Genomic DNA, 24818 nt, shown 5'->3' on the forward strand with positions numbered 1-24818 from the left:
GTTTTACATTCAAAAGACAGCTGGATTTGGAAAAACGAGAAGATAAGTACAAAAACAACTCAGTCTTAGAATTATTTTTGTACAATGTTTGTAAGAATGAGGTCCCCTTCCAGTAAACAAAGAGTAGATGAACATCCCTAATAGTAAGTGAGTGTGTAATCCAGTGTAGGACAGCTTTGCCAAAGTAAAAAAAAACCTTCCAAGATAAGATAGAGTCCTTACCTACATCCATTCAAACAAGACAACAATTCAGTTAGCTTCGGATGTTGTTTTATAGGTATCAATGGACTATACCACTTGTTATCCATGTCCATCTTACAAACTTTTTTTTTAACTTTACAAGCTTAGTCCATAGTATTTTTTTGAAAAATATTTTCCTCTCATCTTCTTTAAAAGAATCCCAAAGTTTCTAATAAAAGAGTATCATTTTGATTAGAAGGCCATCACCCCTTCTAATCCAAGTGTCTGAATCACCCCCCTTCAATAGTTTTATCAGTTATGAAAGCTCCCCTAAATGACGTTAAAAAAAAATTCATTTACGGTCTTTATAAAGTATCATGCTTGTTAAAACTTGTTTTAAGGTTAGATACCCATCTTTGTGAATGGACCCCAATTCATCACTCAATTTGTACATCATTTACCATATACTTCTCTAAGCAATCCAAGTAACAAGAAGCGTTGCTAAAAGCCAGGCTTTACTTCGAACCAAGAAGTCTTTTAAGGGAAAAGATATACCATGTTTAAAGTGCTAGTATCATAACAATATCCAAAGGTATAACGGGAGCAACATTTGCCCAAGGGAATGCAAAAAACTGTAATGTAAAAACTCACCTTACTAATGTAGAGACCAAGAATTGCCATAGTGTGCAACCGGGTACAACACCTTAATGACCCGTGTGTATTTTTTTACAAAACAGTGCGTAGGAAGACAAAAGAAATATCACTACCCGTCTATGTAACTACCCAATCACAATTAGTGCGCAGTAAACACCTCCAACCCATGTAAGTACCCATAGCTATCCATTAATCAAGGTCAGTCAAGGCATCTTATTGATGGTGCTCTAAAAATTATGTAAAAAAGCGACAGTATCAAGTAAGCCCCGCAACATTTTAATGCTCAGTGAGCCCCCAAGGTAGGCTCGGTTACTGCCAGCAACGTATTTGCCAAGCTCAGTAAAGCGGAAGCAAAATCCAAACATAAAGCAACCCCTCTCTTTTCTGCTCACTTTTCCACTTTTAGCATTAATGAACAACCATGGTTTAACCAGTCATAGAGCCATAACCCATGTAATGAGGCACCAGTTAGCCAGCAGTCTGCAAACAAATTAGTGCGCATGTATGTTTGTACCAATAACCAGGGTAAAAAACCATAACCAAACAAGTGGTCCAACCTCCAAAAAGGAAGGTTTACACTATGATACAGAAGCCAGTTTTTAAACCACAACAGTAGACAATACGTTGTATCTCCCAGTATAGCATCATCAACAGGAAAACGCAACACAGATCAGAACCCCAATATTGGGGTTAAACCATTGCGGAAAATATAACCCATTGTAACTAATTGTGATGTGAAAAAATCCCCACAATGTACCATGCCTTCTGACATAGCATAAAACATATTGCCATACAATAGGTGTGAAAAAGAGATGCCAACTTGTGGTATTTGAGTTGAGAGCTCCATGCTTTGATGCGGTAGAGATAGAGTCACGCACGCAGTCACTTTTCCTTATGCAAAAAAACAGAGCACAAACAAAGCTAAGTGAGGGGCAGAGATGCGCCCTCACCTTTTAAATAGAGGAAGGAGGGCGGTCGCCATGTTGCACATAGACTTTCATGAGTGGGGAGATCTGTAACAGGGATGGTGAGGCTGCCTGCGAGGTGTAATGAAGAGGCAACACAAATGCAATCACGATCGGGTAAGCCCGAGGTAGTAACACGATGCAGTACTCGTTATTTACAAGGGCTATGCCCCATGGTGGAGATATTAGGCGGTAGATTTCAGTAGAATCCCAAGCGTTTAAGCAAACTCGAGATTTGTTAAAAAGGGCGGTTTTTTAAAGATTGTGTGTGTGTATGTGTGTGTGTGTGTGTGTGATACTCATCACGGACAGAAAAAACCCTACCCCAACAGGTCCTTTTAGATGGGCTAAGTACCATGCGTGGACTTTTTTTTGAAGTGAGAAAATTTTAAATTAAGCTAGGAGTTCCAAAGTGCTATAGTGTGTGTGTGTGTGTGTGTGTGTGTGTGTGTGTGTGTGTGTGTGAGAGAGAGAGAGAGAGAGAGAGAGGGAGAGAGAGAGAGACGAGAATCCAAATCTGCCAGCTCTTTGAATGATGCAAGTGGTGGAGGTGCAAGGGCCGGATGGGTACAATGACAGGATTTGTTGTTGATTGCATCAACACAAGGCTCCACAACCCATCATCATAAGTGCTCTTCTTAGAGGCCACAAACCATGGTGGGGAACCTGTGGAGTTTGACCCAAATGGAGAACTCACCATCCTTGATGATGGATGGACTCTTTGTGGAGTATCACACCAAATTGTAGGTGGTTCAAGGTGTGAAATGCTTGTAGTTGAAAAATTGGATCCTAGCCTTTTCTATCCTGGTGGCGAGCTACCTAGAGGGCACAATGCAGATCGACCAAGTTCTTCTTTTATTTTTAGTAATGTTGGTTCTAGGTGTATGTTGAAGAGCTTTTTAGAACAACTTCCTGTGCTTTTAAAATTAGAGAAAAAGGAAAATACTGACAATCATGTATTGTGATTAGGCCATCATTGCCAATGGTAAGTACAAGGCACATTATCAAACAAATCAACCATAAAAAAATAAAGCTTTTCTTACTGAAGAATCTTCAGATAAATTTTAATGTTTCACTTTGGTGTCCGAGAGAGAGAGAGAGAGAGAGAGAGAGAGAGAGAGAGAGAGAGAGAGAGAGAGAGAGAGAGAGAGAGAGAGAGAGAGAGAGAGATTATAGGCAATTCCCACAATACCCTCCAAATTTCAATAATTCCCACAATGTATCCTTCATATTTGGCTAAAAATCCCTAATTAACCTCACAAATATCCCTTAAAACAAATTTTTTGTGCAACTTTTCATTGGAAGATTGGTTCTCCTTAATAGAAGATGATAGACCTAAAATTTTAGATAGTATCGAGGGCTCTTTAGACAAAAATTTTCATCACATCTAAACATAGATGCCTCTATTTGTTGTGAGATTATTATTGTTGAATAATTTTGTCTAAGACGCTAAAAGATATGTCTCAAAAGTCATAAACATTAGATTATTCAAACATTGGGGCTAATCCATCCCTAATTGATGCAAGGGTACATTGGGAATTTCTAAAAATGAGGGGTATTTTTGTAATTATTCCTATAGAGAGAGATAGAGAGAAGGGGGAGAACAAGGGAGGGAGAGAGAAGGGGACAAGAGAGGGAGAGATAGAGAGAAGGGAGGAGGGTGAGAGAGAGAGAGAGAGAGAGAGAGAGAGAGAGAGAGAGAGGGAGGGAGAGCAGGAGAGAGATTGAAGGAGTGGAAGATAGAGAGAAACAACGATAGGGAGACATAACGAAGAGAGAGGAGATAGGAGGGGGGAGGGAGAGAGAAAGGAAAAAAAAGCTCGCTCCCAAAACTCTTTGCGGAGTGAGATTTTTGGAGTGAGCTTTGTTTTTAGATTTGGTCAGTTGAGCAATATTTGAAAGAAGCTCATTGCAAAGCTCGCTCCATTCCAAGCCAATCCTCAATCTGGACCTATGACAATGTCCCATGGAGTCTTTCGTGTTTTTTTAATTCCTCATTACATGTTTGTGCAATTGTTCTCTTTTTATTGTAAAATTATTCATTTTTATTTACTTTCTTTTGAAATATAAATCTTGTTGACAATGTTCTTAATGGAGTTAGGAAGTTTTCAAGCACCTAATGTGGCTATAATTTACATTGTGTGTTAACACAAAGATAAGCAAGCCCTACGATAATAACCTTTTATATAATGCATAATGAATAAATAAAATGAGGAAAAAAATATTCCAAAAAACCTAAGTGTGCTTGCACACAACAATACCACGTATGGTAACAAAACTATCCTTCCAAAATACTAAAATCGCAAGTTTATCTATTTTATTGAGAGGTTAAATGGGAATGCAAGCCTTAATAACATAGGTTTAGAGAACTCCAACTAGTCAAATCTCTAGGTTAACAGAGAAAAAGGTGAGGGTTCCCAAAAGAAAGAGTAGGCTCCAATGCACATGCCACACGTTTTTGGTGATTGACATGAGTAAAATCTTGTGCTATGTTGATAAAGATTAGTACCAAAAAAGGGGCATGCAATTTGTAGCAACCATGTTCCATATCAGTCTAAACACGATATAAAAGATTCAATGTTCATACTAGGACACATGTCTCATCTTTAGAGTAAGTTTGATGTTTATGATGAATGCCCTCATTTCACTTACTTCGACCCCACAGATGGAACCATTGAGAGCTTAGAACTGAGGTGTGCACCATATGTGGAGTGCCCCAAGTAGTTTTTAGTATTTTCAGTGGCTTTGCAGGTTGTGATCTTTGATCCATGATACTTGTACATGCAAAATATAATAGTACATTTCAAAATAAATGTTTAAACCAACACAGAGATGAGGAGGCCATTACATTATCTAAAAGCCATCCTTCATCTTGATTTCTTTTTATGATTGGACATATCGTAATTGTCCCACTTATAGAGATGTCTTTGATATTGAGGAGTTTTCCGTGTAGTTAATTCCCCCACTTGACAACAAATATTTAATTACTTACCTTGTAGAGATGTTGGTTAGCTAAGCTTCATGAAAAGTGCATAATGGATATGGATAGAGGCTGTTTTTCATGATGTTGCAACAATGCAATGAAAAGCCTTACATTTATCCCTAGATTAGTGGATGCAATATATGACAATTGACTCAAATATAGACATTGCAGTAAAGGCACACAACAATGTTTTTGGAGATATTAAAATCATATGCATGGCACAGGTCATGCAAGGAGATGACCAAAAGCCATGATAGTGCACTAGGCTACATTCTTTGGTCATAGCATTGCAATGCAACTTTTTTCTCAAGTCTCAGTTCAGAATTATTTTTTACTGAATTGTGTGCTTTGTTATGTTGACGTGTCACTTTCAAATGGTACCTCTTAATTTGATCATCCCCCTCAAGCTCATGGCAATGTTGCAAGTGCAGTTGATCAATTATATGATGAATAGCCAAGCATTGCCTCACTCGTGTTCTGATGATGAATAACCTCCTTGAAAGTAAAGCCAAAAGTTAACCTTATGGGGTTGGTGCTTTGCTTCCTTGTGAACAAAATTTCAATTACCTTGTGCATAGGCGTGCTAGACACTAAATCTGGTATCACTAATGTTTGCAGCCCAACCTCAACAACCCCCACCCCTCTCCCCTCCAAAGAGAGAGAGCTCTCTGAGAATTGACACCCTTGAATATTGACTAACTCATGTACACTAAGGAGGCACCTTTTGCTCTAGTTAAGATGGAGGCTTCACAATGTTGGAAGGCTTGTGTCGTTTTACTATGATGGTACAAATTATGGAGACAAGATTTTGTTTTGTTTGCATAGGAGCAATATCCATGAGTACATCTCCAATTGTAGGTCAAGACGGTATAGTCCTCCACAAAGACGGATTAATATAGAGTGTGCGCTTCCATCATTTTGCAGTAAACATAGTCATGTAATCGTTATAACAGACAATTTTGCCTTCGAGAAAATCTTCAAGCACTATCACGTTGGCTTTTCGTGTCTTATGGAGACCACCTAATAGGAACAATATCAAATGCTTTCATGAAGGGTGGCACCTTAGGGGCACCACCTGGCACTTGCAACAATAAGTGAGGACCTTGCACCATAGCCATCTAGAGGGCAAGCTTCCAAGAGTTGCACAAAAGACACTCTTGATGGTGGGTCAATGACCAGCTGGTAATGAGAATTCATTGGTGCTACACATTTTACTGTGCGCACATGCACGCAATTTTTTGGTAGGAACCTGTAAAGCATCTAAGAGAGAAAAGCAGACTCTTTCACTTGAAATATCCGGGCCATGTGCATTCACTTGCATCTCTCTCAATAGCAAGAGCCACGGGATGGAGCGGACTAGGTTTGAATTTTCATGTTGATGTACCCTTTAAGAGAGTCCTCCAACCTTTTACGTCATTTATGCCTTGCATAGGGCACATATCCATCCGATCTGTAACATCGCTACATCATGGTGGATACTCTCTTCATCTAGTTGTACCTTCTCTCTCTCTCTCTCTCTCTCTCTCTCTCTCTCGGTATGTTGTGGGCGTATGCAATGATCCTAGGGCATCATTATGACACATTCATAATACAATTTACAGAACTACAATCAAGTTTAGATCTTTTGAAAGACATTCTTGCATCTCACATTTCAATTTTGCAAACCAGCCGTCCAAAAATGAGCTGCTTCGAGGCTACAAGCAGTAGGCATTTATTTACCCAATCCAGCTGTTCATGAGGGAACGAAAAGTAACATAATCATAACCCGGAAAAGCAAAGGCAAAAAAGTGACAAAGAAAAAGGCTCTTCAAACTTCAAACTTCAAACTTCAAACGAGGCAATTGCTGCAAGAAAACCGAAACAAAGATGTAGCACTCAACCTGCAGTCCAACCAACCTCTGGCACAATCATGGATTATTTCTGCAATGCATTGTCATCTTTTCCGCAGCTATCTATGGAGCTTTATAATCCTCAGAAGAAACTTGGCTCAACATGCATTATAGGTTGGCCTCTTACAGTTTCTATGCAAATGTCTTGCACCACAAAATTTGGCTTCTCTTGTTTAACCTTGATAGCAAGACAGCAGGCCTTGAAAATTTCAACAAATTACAAAGCCTTTGATATAACCACAAAGACGCCGAAAGACAATATTTGCTGCACATTGGCAACCATAGCAAAATTTCAGCACACAGATTTGTAACTAGATACAACTAATCATTTCACAGCCCTCTTACCATGTGGGTATATGCACAGACCCATGGATGCAAAATAAGGAACCAAGTGCACGCACAAGGGGAAATTTGCGCACACACACACACAAAGAATAAATTTAACTGACAAAAGGGACTCCGGGCATCGACACACTGTGCAGTAATTACTCCATGAATCTCTGCCCAAGATTAAACAGGTCATTAAAAAATGCCAAGCTGCATGGACCTTCACTTCAGCCTTCAAAGAAAAGCCGCCACAATTGACTGCTCTCTGCAAGGACTGAGCTTGAGAGCTTAAACGATTGAATATAGCCCCACAACCATAAGACATGACTAAACCTCTTCATCACAGAACCAGTGCTTCACACGATATGTGATGTTGAGGCACTAGCTCTGCTCACTGGGGCTTCCTGCTGTATTCATTAGCTCTCCAATCCGCTGACTGCAATGGCATCACATTCGACACACAGTACTCGTCCCTGAGAAGTCCTTCTGGAGGTTCTGGAACATAATCCTGTTCACTAGCATCAACATGCGCTTTATCCATAATTTGCATAGGAGGCTCTCTCATTCCGCCTGTAGGTGGCAAAGAAGACAAACCTTCCAGACTTCCTGCCTTGGCCTGGGCTTTACGACTTTCTGGGAAAAAAGTCCCTACCACAACCTGAACAATCCATCATCATTAGTGCATTGTGTGAGTAAGTAGTCTCTAATCTTAATTACCACAAAAATTCATCCATGAATGGGGGTTTGAAGCCTCTCACGACCTTCATGCCAAGCCCATAAAACACATGTGCATGCACATGGGCAGGCGCACACACACACTACACAAACATAAGGCTACAATGCTCACCTGTATAGGAGTTGCTGCAATCAAAAGCCCAGCCACTCTTCCTCCTATCACCCTGCCATCTTGCCCTGCCAAGGACACACTAAAACCCCCACTTCTGCTCCGTGTGGCACCATCTTCAGTCAGCAAGAAGAGACCCGATAGAGATAAGATCTCGAAGCGACCCTGAATTTGAACAACACCAATAAACCATGTAACTTCCACTTCCTTTATGACTACCATCCAAAATGGCGTATCATGCATGCCTGGAAACTCTCTTTCTTACAACCAACACAGGGCTCGTTAGTTTATGTAAGGTCTTGTGGATAGAACAGAGGACCAAGGTGAATCATAGACTAAAATAGCCTGTGCAACACATCAATAAACTATATAAAGCAAATGTAGTTAAAACGATGGAAGATAAGAGACTAACTTCACAAGTAGCTTGTTATGTCTTTTCAAAAAGCATTTTTTTGACTGTCCACCCAACAAAAAAAGGTCAAGATGGACCTTAGCCGTAAGAGTGACCTCACAAACCTGTAACAAAAAGGACCATGCATTTGCTGAAGGAAACGGCTAGGAAGCTCTTCTTATAAGCCTCATAAATCATTGACAATAGGACAGAAGGTACAGCCTACAAGAAGAACTCGTAAGAATTGTGGAAAAACCTCAAATTTGGTGTGAATTGTGTTTCTCGTTTCCCTAAGATTTGCATTTTATATTTAATGTAAGAATCTAGCTGAAGGCTTCTGCACCTTGCACATTGAAATGGAGTTGCTTTTAGACTTGTCGCCCGTGATTTCAGCAGCAGCAACTCCGTGAGAATCTTATTGTAATTGTCAATTTGCCTTAAAACTAAGGCTTCTGCACCTTGCGAAACGGAGTTGTTTCAAACTTGTCACCCACGATAAGTTAAGAACTTCAGCGGCAGCTAACCCCATGCAAATGTTAACTTAATTGTCAGATTGCCTTAAAACTCTTGGCGCAGGAGGAGAAAGTTCTCTCTGTAAGTTGATGACATTCACGTGCTCCTTATTTACACACTATTGTAAGGCTCCACACTTCCTTAGCATTTCCTGTTCTGGTCCAAGAGAAACAATTGGAATTTCAAGACTGTTCAAGTCATTTTTTTTTTCATGTCAATTATGAAAACCCTAGGCAAATACACCTGCATGCAGACATGCACTGAGCCCAGCCTTACTAGTGTTCGGTTTTGAGGCAACCCACGAGGCTTCAAAAACCATCACTTACTTCCATGTCTGCACCTAATATAGTTTTCCCAACAGGTTTGTTAAATGCTTCGAGTTTGTCTGTAGTTTTAGTTTGTCGTACATGTCCCCAGCTCGATCATCTCCTCAATGACAAACCGAAAACAGAAAGGGCCCCACACATTGCTTGGGCACACTATCCAACTAGAAAAATCACATCTAAGAAATGAACAACCATGCTTATGAGAAGGAACATGCAAAAAAATGAAGTGTATCAATTGACATGCAACAGTGAAAATCAAGTGTTCTGATTTAGAAATTTAAAACTTGTGAGGCATAACTCTACTCAAAAGCAAATAGGCATAGAAAGCTACATAGAATGCAAGAAAATGACACACAAACACTTAAGATTTTCATAGACTACTCAAACAGAAAGAGTGACTACTCACTCATAAACGATGAGCTTGATCAAGATATGATAAACATGAATATAACAGAAGAACATCATAGTAGAAGGTAAAAGAATATATTGACAAACCTCGTAAGTCACAGTGCTGCTAGGCAAGCCATCATGCGATAAGCTCGCATTTGAGATGGCACCATTGGCAGATAATATGCACACAGCCCATGGTCCATGCTGTGAGAATGTCATGATTTTGGCAGTGACATCCTGAAACAAAACATGTCATGTGAAGAAGTATATAAGAGGCAGATTGAGAGAATAAAAACAGCAGAACGCAAAACTACATTAATATCATTATCATTCATTGCAGATTAAGAGAGCACATGCAGCAAATAACTGCAAGCCCTTATCCACACCAGTATCAGTTTCATCTAGTGAAAATTATAATACCTATAGAGCCCTGTGATGATCAAATTATAATATCTACCTAGATGAGGCCAATTCACCATTAAGGAAAGTGCATGTTATAGACTCATTGTCACCGAATGGATGACATGGCAGCATTCGTGTGAGAAGGCATCTCTGATGCCGTGGCAGTTTAACATGCCACCACATACACGAACGCATGCACATTCTTTTTCCCATGCCATAAATGCTTTTTTCAGGAAGTTGTTTTATTAGCAGAGGACCTGCTTTAGAGTAGCTCGCGGAGCAGTAAAAGAGAGCCTTGCACTTAGCTTGTGATGAAGACAAGCCTCTCGTCCTAGGATTCGCTGTTTTAACTGTAAGAATAGGCAGTGGAAGATGCAATGAAGATGAGAACTACTCACGGACTCCACATAGTACCATCTCTAACATCCTCTGAGAGCATAGAGCTGAGCGTCTCCTCTTGGCTAGATCTAGATCTAGATCTCGGATGAGAAACTCTTGCCACTGCATGATCAAAAGGCCTATGTAAGGCTGCCCTTAGGAGGGAAGTGCACCGTAAGAGCCTAGAGGGTCTCGATACACTGCCTCTGTTGCCCAACAAAAATGCTTGGGCCGATCTGAAAAACACCAAAAGTGCTAACCAAAAATGCTAGGAATGGAACCTACTCAGACTGCTAACTCTGGCCAGATCTGCACCCAAGAGGCTACCCCCTAAGGGTGCTCTCCTATAGACTCTATTGCAATGTATCTGAGAGGTAACCCCCCACTCTCTATATAGGGTCTCCACCAAGCTGCCTGGCCCAGTCCTCTACATCCCACGACTTGGTAAATAGGGAAATAGGAGGAAACGCAAGGATAAGGGCACCAGATGCCCATAGGGCTCAGGGGAAAATATAGGAGAGGCTGAGATAAAATATCCCAAGCCTACATGCTCCACCTCTGAACCTCATCCACTGTAGTTGGATGATCACACAAGAAGAGGTTTTGGAGATAAGAGACTCCCCCTCTGCGTGTCAAAGCAAACTCCAACACATGCGTCTGATCTGTTGCATACCGGATGAACAAAAGTCAACTCAGCTGAAACTAAACCTTCCATCCTTGGATGGAAAAGAAAAGATCAAAGAACATCCTTTGCTTCAAGAAGGAAAGAGATCCCCCTCTGTCATCCATAATCCACAATCTGATACAAAATTGCATCTGAATCATCAACTAGCTACCCATTGGATAGGTAGCTCCGTCGACAATTCCAAAAAAGATGCGCATTGGCAAAAGGCACAGCAAATCCGCCAATCCATCTCCTCGAAGAAAACACAGCCATAGAAACTTGCTCCAAAATGAAGAAGATCCTACTAGTTTCCCTCGCTGAAGAGAGGCCGGGGTAATCAAGGGTAAGAGACAGGGAAGTGATAGACGAGGATCCATAGCCTCCACATACCCAAATCAGCCCCAAATTGAAGAAAACCCAAGAGAAAACAGCAAGTTTCTTCTTTCTCAATCAACTCCAAAATGGCAACGGATCAGCCAATACCGAGAATCCAAAGTGGTTGAGTCACATAGGGCTCTAATACCATGCAGTGAAGACAAGAACTCGCCTACGATCCGGTGCACACCTCGACTTCGATAAGATCCTCTAGAGAACACATGTAATGCCACCTGAATGGCAACTAAGGAGAAGAGAGATCACTTAAGGTAGAAAGAGATGGGACATTTTAGAACAAGCGAGAGAGAGAGAGAGAGAGAGAGAGAGAGAGAGAGAGAGAGAGAGAGAGAGAGAGATCTTGATCTTGGAAAGGCCCTCCATGCTGATAACAAACTGCTCATACACCGGCATACATCTGATAGCGCCCCAATGGATAGACCCGACGTACACACAACTGCGACTGCTACTACCATCTCCATCAGCACACGAGAACACTGACACGATCTCCACATGGGTACTGTTACAGACTTGGGCACCCTAAGTCGAAAATCTGGCACGACACACAAGAGAATCACTTAAAACCCTTCACAACTTTATCACGCTTTAAAAATAGAGTCGACATGGCCCTGTCCAGAGGTATTGGCGCCAAAATCTCGCGCTCCTTTCGGTATTTATATTAATGCTTGAGCAAAGTACAAAGATCGAGGGTCCGCTCTGCTCAATTGCTCGTCAACAGACTCAGAACAAGAGTGGCCCTAATTCATATTTATAGCTTCAAACTCAAAAGCTATTGTCCCAAAAATCTGCCAACGTGAATCGCAGAAATCCATACAACCTGCCACGTGGCATAGCCATTGCAAAACGCGAGATTTTCGTACTGCTGGGACGTGGCATAGCCATTGCAAAACGCAAGATTTTTTAATTGTTGCCACGTCAACATGTCAACGCAATTTGCGGGTTTGTCCGTATGATTCTGCCATGTCATCAGATGTCATGCGGGTTTGTCCATACGGTTCCTCCACGTCATCAATTTGTGACATATCCCCCTCTTGAAAGAATTGTAATCGCCCTTGATTACGCCTGCAAAATCAGACAGAATCCATAAACCAATTTAGTAGACACTGACTCTCAAGTATCGACGCACTAGACAACACAATTCCAACACTTGCACAAAGACAACAATCACTGAACATTCACATCACATTCAAATCAGATCACATAAAATCCATCCAGATCTAGGACCATGATTTCTCGCAACGTGTTTAGCAATAGAAACTAGATCCACACTGATGTCGGATTAACTAATTCTTATTGCGATCATGTCCATAGATTCTCAAGACCGAAATGCTGCAGTCACTTCATCTTTCAATCCTGCACTCAAAACACAATCACATGAGTGAGTACTCAAAATCAAATTAATTTTCCGGAATTCCAATTCGCAAATGACGCACTTAGTTCATACTGAACAGAGTGTTTCAACCATTCAGTCTAGTCATCTTATTCCGGTGTAGCCATCTCATCGCTCGGAAACTCTTGATGCGCTCACCACAGTATCTAGTCATATCATTCGTCATCATCATCATTCAAAATTCATGATTCTTATCTTGAACCCTGATCCGGTTCATGCTTGAGCCGTCATTGCTCGCAATTGCATTCATATGCAAATTTGTCACCTGTTATCTGTACACAAATAACAAGATCTTCCAAAAAAACACACTTACTTCACATAAATTAGAGTCATCTTGAATTCCTATTTTAAAGTTGTTCATTTATAAAGTCATAGAGCAAAATACTATCAGCACATCAGTAAGCCTTTCAGTTCCCTTTTCAGTATCTTTTATGGAGCGAGTATCTCCTCTCCCAGTTCTATTTCAGTCTATCGACCGTTCTCATTCTTGTGCCTTTTTGGGACACCGCGCATACATATATCCTTGTTCCCCACAGTCAAAGCACTTCTCAGTTTTGAGGTATTCATCTTTTTGTTCCTCTGTCGGTCGGGGACGTACATCTTTCTTTCCTCTTCTTCTATTATCGTTTATTGAAAGTTAATCTGTTGGATTAGTCAAGTTACCTGAATGCATAGCAAACCCTTGCTTAGCATGTCCCATCAGTTGCTGTATGGACTTAGATTTCTGTGATAAGCAGTAATCTCGTATCTCTTTGGGAAGTTCACAACAAAATTGCTCGATTTGCTGCTTAAAACTGATCTTTTTAAAAGATGCTAAATTCACAGTAGAGCAACGTGCAGAGTACTTCAAAGAAGGCAAATGCTATGGGTATGGAGAAGTGTGGGTGGTACAGACTTGGGCACCCCAAGTCGTTAATCTGATACGACACACAAGAGAATCACTTAAAACATTTCACAAATTTATCACACTTTTAAAACAGATCGACACGAATCGGCGTAATTCCGTGCCCAGAGGTATTGGCCCTAAAATCTGGCCCTTTCGATATTTATTTTTATATTAATGTTGCAAAGTACAATTCTCGTGGGCCTTCTCTGCTCAGATGCTCGTCAGCAAAAACTAAGAGGAGAAGTGGCCTTGGGTTCAATTTTTAGGCCCTTGGCCTTGTTACAAAAGCAATTTACATGAGAAGCTTCCAAACTCAAAAGCACTGGGCTAGAAAAGCAACCAAGGTGGATTGCGGAAATCCATACAGCCTACCGCGTGGCAAGTCACCGCAAAACACGGAGGTCCGTACTGCTGCCATGTAAACAAGTCAACGCAATCTACGGAATTCCATACTATCCGTACAGCTTTGCCACATCATCAACCACGTCATCATGTCCCGGCTCGGGTGGTTATACCATGTCATCACTTTGTGACATGGGGCATATCTTAACAAAGTGTCCAAAGAAAGAATCCAAGGAGAGAGCGGAGGATAAACCTCACAGTTCCAAACTGGTAGAGGAGCGGACAAAGAAAGGGAAGACAAAGGCAAGATTGGTTCCAGATTTTGCGGGGGCAACCTAAGATCTGGGGATGAGAGTGTGTGGAATGACTATATGAAAAAATGTATAATGAAATGGGAATCCCTAAAAAGAATTTGTGACATGTGCTCTCTCATGTGTGTATGTTTGAGTATGTGTTGAAAAGATGAAATGACTGCAACATTTTATCTGTTTCACTTGACGAGTGACGGGAATATGATAGCAGCAAGATTTACTAGATCAAGACATCCGAGAAAAGATAAGTGCAGTCTGAATGTGAATGCTAAATAAGTTACAATGATCAACGGAACAAATAATCGACGCCCATGATACGTGGCAACTGAACGCAAATTGCGCCACGAACTATAGGCTGCCACATAAAATTCGTTCAACAAGATTCTGCCTGAGCTTTTTAAGGCAAACTACATAGGTGTAACGGGACGACACCACATGCCAATGGAAAAGAACAGACTGAACCAACTTTTAAGCACTTCAAACAATTGAACTGAGAGAGAGAGAGAGAGAGAGAGAGAGAGAGAGAGAGACAAAGTGGCGTAGTTCCACCCACGGAGTGTACTCGTCCCAAACTCTAACGCCCCTTTCGGTACTTTTTTAGATTGCTCAAAAGGTTATAGCACTTGTGGCCCGGCTCTACATCTCCCGCAGGTAGAATGCCCAAGAGTTAGCCCACAACACAAATTTAAAGACCCTTGGCCATCTAAAAGCAGTTTACATGAAAAGCATCAAGTCCAAAAGCTCCTGGTCCAAAAGCACGTGCCCCAAGGGCTGTCCGTACAACGCTGCCACGTCAGCAGCAACCAACGTAAAACGCGGAATTCCGTACAACTGCAACATCATCAGCTTTTTACACAATTTGAGAGTGTGTGTAACCTGCTTTCTTTTAAGTTGGGGCGCCAGAGTTCTATAAGTTGGTCAAGGGTTAGGGTTTTCAATCCTAACCCATTTTAATAATAGGCCGACTCCACAGGAACCTATAAGTTGGTGAGGACTTCTTCTTCTACCTTTGCTAGGGTTTAGGCCCGTCTATCAAGATCTGCATGTTGGCTAGGGTCTTCAATGGCTTGACATGTCGGTAGTTTGTGACAATAAGCTTTTGGAGGCATTGTTTTACCCGTGAAAAGCAAGTCTATTGACGCCCAACTAAGGGGCTCCATGTAACTACGAAAAGTGCCTTGGGGGTGGCTTCGTAGATTAGCTTGGAAGCCCAACTCAAGAGCACACCTCCAAGCAATTGTACTTTCAGACCATCAATCAAGAAAAAATTACCAAAAGGGATGCCAATCTTTGGCACCACTGCATGTAGAAGCAAAATTCCGCCGCTTCCTATCAACGCTTCAGTTCAGTTTGTTGCAGTTTCTATTCATGTGTTGCTCTTGATTTCTCACTTGGGTGTCCAAGCCTGTTACAAAAAGTACCTCAAGCTCCTCTCCTCTAGGAGCCCTATAGCACCTCAAGCTCCTCATGCAAAAATTCGGCCAACATAACAAAATCATGTAATCAATGTACATAATCATCACTATCCATGGCTATGGGCCAATTTGGTGACACATGTCATCTCAACCTTGGTCATCATCACATTGGTGTTGTACAGGTCGTCGTTGTGTTGGTTTGACGCTCCGTCCTTCTAGATTTCTTCTTCTCTAGATTTGCTTAGGAAATACAAGAATCTTGACAACTTCTCACCAGCTTTTGTTGAGGGGGGTGTTGAGAGAATTATGTTCACCTTCCAAATGCTTTTCTGTCACAAAGTGGTGAAGTGGCATGTCCTACCACCCGACAGGCTAATGACATGGCATTGTGACGTGGCAGGCAAGCAGTAAGGAGCCGCAAAACACGCTGACAACAGGCTGTACCAACGCCCGTGATTCACGCTGCTAACGTGGCATTATTGTACGGATTTCCGCCAGAAGCGCTGGCTACTTTTTGGGCCTTATGCTTTTGAGTTAGAAGCTTTTGAGTATACTACTTTTGGGGCTCTGCTTTTAGCATCCCTTGTATCAATAAATAAGTCCCAAGGGTCACACTTCTAGGGGCATCTGGAGGCAGAGTCTGAGAGCGAGCACCCGCAGGAGTTGTACTTTGTTCAAAGATTAATATAAAAAGAAATACAAAAAGGGGCGCCAGTCTTTGGGGCCAATACCTCTGGGCACGGAACTCTGTCGGGCCATGTGGACTCTCTCTCTCTCTCTCTCTCTCTCTCTCTCTCTCTCTCTCTCTCTCTCTCTCTCAATTGAGAAGCTTTTGGAACATTGCTTTATTTTAAGAGCTTCTGAGTGACAAGCTTTTGGGGCTCTGCTTTTGGGCATCCCTTGTAACCTTTAAATACGTGGGCAAGGCCCTCACAACTCGGAGCATCTGGACGCAGAGTCTGGGAATGAGACCCCTCCCACTCTCTTGTGCTTTGAACACAGATTAATACAAAAAGAAATACCAAAAGGGGCGCGAGTCTTTGGGGCCAATATCTCTAGACACGGAACTCCACGAGTCGTGTCGAATCAATTGTAAACTGTGAATTTTTTTGAAGTGAATCTTTGCTGTGTCGCGGTAGAATCTTGACTTGGAGTGTCCAAGTTTGTTACACCTGAAGAATGGAGCCAACTTGCAGATATCGGCCGAGGGGCCTAAACCCTAAGAAGAACAAGTAACACAAGAAGAAGTCCTACCAACTTATGGGAACCCCGTCCCATGGGGGCCCAGTGACATAAAGGAAACGTAAAATAAAGCAAGACCCACGCACAAAGGCTTGCGCATAAGCTGATGATGTGGCAGCTATACGGACAACACTGCCGATTTTTCACTCGCCGATGACGTGGTAGACTGTACGGATCTCTACGTTTTGCACTGACTGCTGATGTGGCAATTGTATGGATTTCCATGATTTACGCTGGCAGCTTTTGGGCATTGCCTTTGGACCAGATGCTTTTGAGTTTGAAGGCTTTTCACTGTAAATTGCTTTTGGGGCCTAGGGCCTTTAAATATGAGGCCATGGGCTCATTCTCTGGCATGCTTCTTGGAGAAGGTGCAGAGTCTGGAGTACCGGCTTGTACCGTGTTGATACAATATAAAGAAATACCGAAAGGGGCAGAAAGGTTTGGGGCCAATACTCTCTGGGGTATAATTCTGCCACTCCGTGTCGCGTGTCGTCTCTCTCTCGTTGAGTTCAGCTGAAGTGCTAAAAGTCTATTCAGTCTGTTCTTTTCTATTGGCACATGGTGCCCGTCTTGTGACACCCTACAGGTGCAATAGTGACAGGCACGCAAATCGGAGCGCAAAAAAGAGAATTACAGCTTGCTGTAATTTTTTGCAGGTTTAGGGCTTTGGTCAGTTTTAAAGCCTATAGATCCCAAGAGCTTCGAAAAAGCTAGGGAATCACTGACAGGTGTTTTGGTGCAAATTGGAGGCCAAAAACAGAGATTTCAATGTGCGGTAATTGAAGGTGCCGCAGGAAGCGTGTGCGAGTGCAAGTGCGAGAGCAGAGAGAGAGAGACCTGCTTTGGGTGGAGTGCACACCAACGTTATCCTGTTGTGGCTCCTTATTCTGTTGTATTATAGAATAAGTATATAATTGGGTTAAGTTAGTAGATGGGTTTGTAGAAAGTGGGATGTCCGGCCAGTTGGCCTGAATTCTAACAAACTCCCACTTGAAGGCCAACGCAGCCCAAGTGACCGGGTATGTACAACCGTGAAGCAATATAGTGGCTCAACCTATACCCATCAACTCATTGCAATGTGTAAACCACTCCAAAGCTAAACCTTTCGTCAAAGCATCTGCTGGGTTGTCGTCAATGTGTACCTTGACCAAATCAATGAGCTTTTTGGCCAAGAAATCTCTCACGAGATGATACCTGACTTCAATGTGTTTCGATTTGGAGTGAAACACGGGATTCCTTGCCAATGCAAGAGCACTCTGACTAGCAGAATATATCACTAGAGTCGCACCAATGCCAAGATTTTTGACCAAGCGAGATAACCATACAGCCTCTTTACTTGCATCCGACAATGCAACGTACTCTGCTTCCGTAGTGGAAGACAACGTACAATCTTGAAGACATGACCTCCAAGATACTGCTGCTCCAGCAAATATGAAGACATAGCCAGATATGGATCTCCTATTGTCAACACAACCCGCATAGTCTGCATCCGCATAACCCATATGGATGCATCACTGCTCCCGAAGCGTAAACACCTGCCGACCGTACCTTTGAGATACCTAAGAATGTGCTTCACTGCTTCCCAATGCTTGCTACTAGGATTTGCCATATATCGGCTCACCACTCTCACTGCAAAAGCAATGTCTAGTCTTGTGGCCACCATAGCATACATGAGACTACCCACTGCCGAAGAATATGGTACCTTAGCCATTTCAGCTCGCTCAGCATCAGCTCGCTCAGCATCAGATTTGGGTGCATCTTCCTTGCCGAGTTTCAAGAATGCCTGCATTAGGATACTCAATGCTTTCCTCCCCTGCATATGCTGCAAAACTTTCTCAATGTATGTTTCCTAAGATAACTCAAGCATACAACGTTTGTGATCTCTTTTGATTCGCATGCCAAGAAAGTGTGTAGCATCGGCATCCCCCAATCTTTCATTGCAAAATTATTTCTAAGTGTTTTCTTGAAGTTGGCAATTTCCGCAATGGATTTCCCAGCTATAAGCATGTCATCAACATACAAAACTAGAATGATCATCGAGCCATCATCTAGCTTTCTTGTGTACAAGCAGTGATCCTCTTCACTCCTTTTATATCCTTGAGACCTCATACATGCATCAAATTTATGCTACCACTGCCTTGAACCCTGCTTTAAGCCATAAAGTGCCTTTTTGAGCTTACATACTAGCTCCTCACAAGATGTGTTCTCCTGAACAAATCCTTCAGGTTGCTGCATGTAAACATCCTCATCGGGATCCCCGTGAAGAAATGTTGTCTTCACATCCATTTGGAGAAGTTCCATATCCTCAATCGCTACAAGACCAAGTACGGTTCTAGGCATTGTCATCTTGAGCACAGGCGAGAAGATTTCATCAAAATCGACTCCCTTTTGCTGTTTGAACCCTTTGGCTACAAGTATAGGCTTGTACTTTGGATTTGGATCACCTAAGGTAAAATTTTTCTTGTAAACCCATTTGCAAGGTAAAGCTTTCGCATCATTTGGCAGTTCTACCAAGTTCCAAGTTGTCATTAGCAAGAATCGAGTTATACTCAGATTCCATAGCCTGCTCCCACTTCACCACATCATCCGTCATCATGGCTTCTTGGTAGCAGCTTGGCTCACCGCAATCGGTCAACATGATGTAATCAAGACCTGGATCAAAACGCGCAGGTGGACGAGAGACTCTAGTAGACCGTCTCACTCCTTGACCATTGCTATCCGCTCTCTCTGGAGTATTGCTAGTGGAAGGTATATCACTAGCCCGTTGAGTTGATTTTACTGTCTCTGAAGCAACATCCTCAAAAGTGACTCTCCGAATCTCTATTTCCTTGATAGGTTGTTTATGCATCTTCGATTCATTGAAGATCACATCTGAACTACGGATGACTCGACGAGATTCCGCGTGCCAGAGACAATATCCCATCTCTCCATCTGCACCATATCCAATGAAAATACATTTGTGTGACTTTGGCTCTAACTTCTGTCGAAGTTGTTTAGGCACGTGAGCTTCATTTTTCAACTCCACTTTTGCTACAATTACAAGTACAGTTACAGGACACAGGTGCAGGTTGTTCAGAGACTATTTTGGGATTGTATATAGCCTTTTATGGCTACGCTATTGAGACGGCGTTTATGAGCTAATTAGGAGCACTTTTCGGCATCGACATTGTCTCGGGTATTTCAAGCATCCATCTCCTCATAGGTTCTTGCATACATACAGGAAATTCAGGTTTCTTACAGGTTGCAGTGTTTTGCATCTGCACAGATTTCAGTGGGAGTATTTCATGTGCATATGCATTGTTTTGGCACTTTTGATAGTGCTTGAGCGCTTTTCAGAGCGGTTTTACTCCTCGTAGGGATTTGTTTACTGCTTGCACATTTCATTTGGGGCTTGTTTGAGCGCGTATACTACACCTTGCAGTATTATTGAGAGTGGATGTCCGTTGAGTTGCGGAAACTGCCATATGTATCTTTTGTGAAGCCGATTTGGCTTGTTTCTGGCAGTCCCCCGATCGTTTCTGAGACTCGGTTCAAAGACCCTTTCTAAGACTAAGCTAGTTTCTTGTCTGCATAACCTTTTGTGAGGGTCCATAGCGTGAGGTTTTCTTGAGCTGGGGGATTCTCGAATGTTAAAATCCTTTCGGTGATACACGTTGCTTGAGTACCCCTTTTTTCGTGGCCTCGCCATAGGACATGTATAGAGAGGGCTAGGTGCATTTGACGCCGTGTTGGTAGTCTTGGGTCAGCTTTTGACTTTTTATGCACAGTTAGTGGTTGATGCGCTTGTCTTATGCTCTGAGAGCATTACTTTTGATGCGTTACTGATCTCTTGTGACAGTTTTGGATTGAGATTCTCTCATTTTTTTAGGGAAACTCTGCCGAATTTTTCCCAAAATTATTAGTGTTTATCGCCATATTATCTTTAGTTTGCAGCCATGTCATCTAGTGGTAAAAAGGATATTTACAATATCCAGAAATTTGATGGGACAACTTTTGCTATCTGGAAAGAGCAGATTCAAGATGTTCTTATACAAAAAGGCGAGTTGGATCCTATCATGAAGCGCCTAGAGGGCGAGTATACAGATGTTAAGTGGGGAGAAACTTGATGCTGAGGCCAAATCTACCCTCCGTTTGCATTTGGTCGAATCTGTGTACTTTACTATAGTTGGAGAAAGAACTGCTAGAGATGTATGGGATAAGTTGTGTTCCAGTTATGAGAACAAAAGTGCAACTAATAAGGTTTTCTTGATGAAGAAGCTGTTTGACCTTCGTATGAAGGAAGAGGGCACTATTTCTACTCAGATTAATGAGTTCAATATCATTTTCACTCAGTTGACCACTCAGGGTTTGGTTTTCGATGAGGAAATCAAATGTATCTTCTTGCTATGCAGTTTACCCTCGTCTTGGGATACGTTTTGTACTGCGATTAGCAACTCAACACCTGGTACCGGTCTAGTGTACAATGACGTCCTTGGGAGTCTCTTTACCTAGGAGATTCGCAGGAAATCTCTCGCAGGCAAGAAGGATGGTGATGCGCATATTGCTAGTGATAGACAAAGGGGTCGCACTCAAAGTCGTGCCAAAAGCAAGGAACGTGGGGACTCACGCAATAAGTCTCGGGGTTTTATGCGTAATGTCGAGTGCTATCACTGCCATAAAAAAAAGGCATGTGAAGAAGGATTGCAGGAAATGGCAGCAAAGCAAGAAGGATAAACAATCGGGTGACACTAAGTCTGATGATTCAAACAAGGGCAAAGCAAAGTTAGAGGAGATCAATGTGCTAGAGTCTTCAAATGCTTCTATTGTAGAGACTCTCCCAGCAGAACATATTGGTCTTCACAACAGATCTACCTGTTGAGGCTCTTGTTACAGAAGATGCGCAGTATGCACAGAGTAGTAGATTGGTGCGAGTTTCCATGTGACACCACATAGAGAGTGGTTCTCTACTTATTCTCATTGTTGTGGCAAAGTGAGACTTGGTGATGCTTATGAACTAGACATTGAGGGTGTCGGACACGTCAAATTGCATCTAAGGAATGGCATGCACTTTACTTTATGTAACGTCAGACATGTGCCCAAGCTTACTAAAAGCTTGATTTCTGTTGGTCAACTTGATGATTTGGGCTACAACACCACATTTGGCAATGGTTCGTGGATAGCACGCAAAGGTAATCTTGTTGTACTCAGAGGTCAAAAGCATGGTACCTTGTATTCCATGCATGTGTCAGATGTTGGTCATGATTACATATCTATAGTTGAGCTGCCGTCTACTGAATTGGGGCATTGCTGGCTAGGTCATATTAGCCGAAAAGGAATGAGAACTCTGACTCGTTTTGGCTACTTACGTGTCGTCTTATGTTGACTTTCTTGTTTGTGAGCACTGTATCTATGGCAAAGAGACTAGGTCCATGCACTTACCATTGGGTCAAAAGCAAGCTGAACCTCTAGATTTAGGACATACTGATGTTTGTGGTCCTATGTCAACCAAATCTCTAGGGGGGGCCAGCTATTTTGTAACATTCATAGATGACTCTACTCGAAAGATGTGAGCATATCCTTTGAAACGTAAGGATCAAGTTCTTCCTGTGTTCATGAAATTCTTAGCACTCGTTGAGAATCAGTATGGCAAGAAACTCAAGAGGTTGCGAACACGACGGTGGAGAGTATGTCTCCAAGGAGTTTGACAATATCTGTGCTAAAAGGGGGATTAAAAGGCAGTTTACTGCACCATACACACCAGTTGAGAATGGAGTTGTTGAGCGCATGTGTCACGAGGACGTGGCAATTGCTAACTCGAGTTGTTGGTTTCTTTCCGATGATTTTTGTTTAATTTTTGGAACCCTCGTTTTCAAGTTGCAAATGACCGGACATTGCGTGTTCAGTGTGAAACGGCCGATGGCCGAGAGTTTCACCCGCAGTCGGAAAGGGCAAGTCACCACGAGTTGGTCGGGCTAATCGGCACTTGAATCCGCGCAATAAAAGGGTGTCTAGGCTCAGTCCAAAGTCATTTAGGCCCCTCGCGACACTTATAAGTTGGAGGGTACTAGGGAATTAACTCAAAAGAGGCAAACTGGACACATTGCGGCTCCAGATGCATTTGTCAGATTTGCATGAAGAGGGGGCGCCCATTTCAAGAGAGGGGGCTGATTTCAGCCCATAAGTGAGTGCTAGTGTGTGTGTGAGTAGTGGGTGCAGGTGCTCACAACGTTAATGGAAAGCTTGCCTTCTCCCTTGCTCTATCTAGCACGATGATTTTCTCTCGCGCATCTCTCTCTCCCCTTTGCACATATGGTAATGTCCCACTAGTTGGGCTTCTCAGATGACCATGTACAGTTATGGGAGTTTTATGCGCGTTTGCCAAGGCAAGAGCCTTCTGTACAGGAACCGGAATAGCTAATTGCTAATCCCCTTCAGGTACGCACAGTTCCATCGCGAAGGAATGCGAAAACGGAGAGTTTTCTCGCGTGAAAACTCGTCCGATTTGAAAAGGAATTGTCCCCTTGCGTGCGGGAGCTCTTGAGACATGCGTAGGCCTGCTCGCTCCGCTCGAAACGGTCCAAAACAAAGAATTACAGCCTGCTATGTTTTTCTTCAGGTTTAGGGTTTCGCACCTAAACTGCAGGGAATTGTCAGGGGAGCCTCGGAAAGGCCTTGGGATGCGTGTACAGGGCAGTAGGCACCTAAAAGTGGCAAAACAGAAAATTACAGCATGCTGAAATTGACCTACAGCTCACCGGAAAGCTTCCATACCGCAAGGGAAAGTGTCCTTGACGTGTACTTTTGACCTACAGGGATATTTGCGCCTTTATGTTGGCGAAATTGGATCAAAAACCTGCAATTACAGCCATGGACAGGTTTGGACAGCTTGGTGAAGGCTAGATGCAAGGGTTCGGATCGTTTATTTGTCAGGGGAGCCTCGAGAAAGCATTGGGTGCTTGTACAGGCCATTTTGAAGAGAATTCCCGTGAGGAATCTCGTCTAATTCAAGGGGCAAGTGACCCTACAGGTGCGAGAGCTCGAGGGCTACCCATAGAAGTGATCGGCACGCGGATCGGAGCGCAAAACAGAGAATTCAGCGAGCTGCAATTTCTCGCCAGGTTTTGCAAAGCGCTCTAAAGTGCGTGGAAAGTCAATGTTTGCTTGGGATTTTGTCCATAGGGACTTCTATTGTGGTTATGTTGCCGAAATCGGGTTGGAGTAGAGGAATTTCAGCCCGATGAAAGTGGGACATCTTGTGGAAGTTTATAGGTTTTTCTCAAGTATAATAAGAATAAAGAAATACCGATAGGGGCGCCAGTCTTTGGAGCCAACAGGGTGTCGTTGTTTGCTTGGTAGCGCTCTAGCTACCAGGCTGTGGTTTGTCTTGAAGTGTTGAATTCCAGTCATAAGCTTATTCGTGAAGTTCCTCTGTGTGTCTAAAGTAAAGTAAAGAATTTCGGGTGAAAGCCAACGCCTACCGTCCCACCACGGGCCGGTTTCAGCATGAATCGTACGATTCAAGAAAGAGTCACAGCATTGCTTTCTAGAGCAAATCTCACACAAGGCTTTTGCGCAAAAGCCGTCTTGACTGCAGTGCACATTATAAATTGTTTGCCTAATACGCCATTGAATTATGATATTCATAACTCTTCTGAAATCTTATAATTCAATGGCATACTAGGCGAACGATTTATAATGTGCACTGCAGTCAAGACGGCTTCTGTCCAAAAGCCTTGTGTGAGATTTTCTCTAGAAAGCATGGCTGTGACTCTTTCCTGAATCATACGATTCATGCGCTCAGCAACTCCATTCTGGGCTGGAGTATTCTGAGTTGGAGTGTATGGTGCAGTAAACTGCCTTTTAATCCCCCTTTTAGCACAGAAATTGTCAAACTCCTTGGAGACATACTCTCCACCGTTGTCAGTCCGCAACCTCTTGAGTTTCTTGCTAGACT

The 24818-nt window shown here is 42.6% G+C and overlaps 1 protein-coding gene across 2 annotated transcripts in view; it reads right to left on the reverse strand.

Annotated features, from left to right (window-relative positions):
- Window positions 1-6915: 6915 nt before the first annotated feature.
- The window catches only part of LOC147449819 (AT-hook motif nuclear-localized protein 10-like), a 48820-nt gene continuing 30917 nt past the window's right edge, over window positions 6916-24818 (reverse strand). Inside the window, exons 3-6 of one of the 2 annotated variants that reach the window (XM_086522183.1) lie at window positions 9568-9699; window positions 7846-8007; window positions 7593-7656; window positions 6916-7506 (exon numbers count right to left, since the gene is read on the reverse strand). In XM_086522183.1, the coding sequence (XP_086378309.1) occupies window positions 7415-7506; window positions 7593-7656; window positions 7846-8007; window positions 9568-9699 (450 nt within the window). In that variant the 3' untranslated portion in view covers window positions 6916-7414. Of the gene's footprint in view, window positions 7657-7845; window positions 8008-9567; window positions 9700-24818 lie in introns of both variants that reach the window. The other variant, XM_086522182.1, reaches the window with a different exon arrangement.

The sequence above is a fragment of the Adiantum capillus-veneris genome, chromosome 10, assembly GCF_014529385.1.
Source record: "Adiantum capillus-veneris isolate H3 chromosome 10, ASM1452938v2, whole genome shotgun sequence".
NCBI classification, from domain to species: Eukaryota; Viridiplantae; Streptophyta; class Polypodiopsida; order Polypodiales; family Pteridaceae; genus Adiantum; species Adiantum capillus-veneris.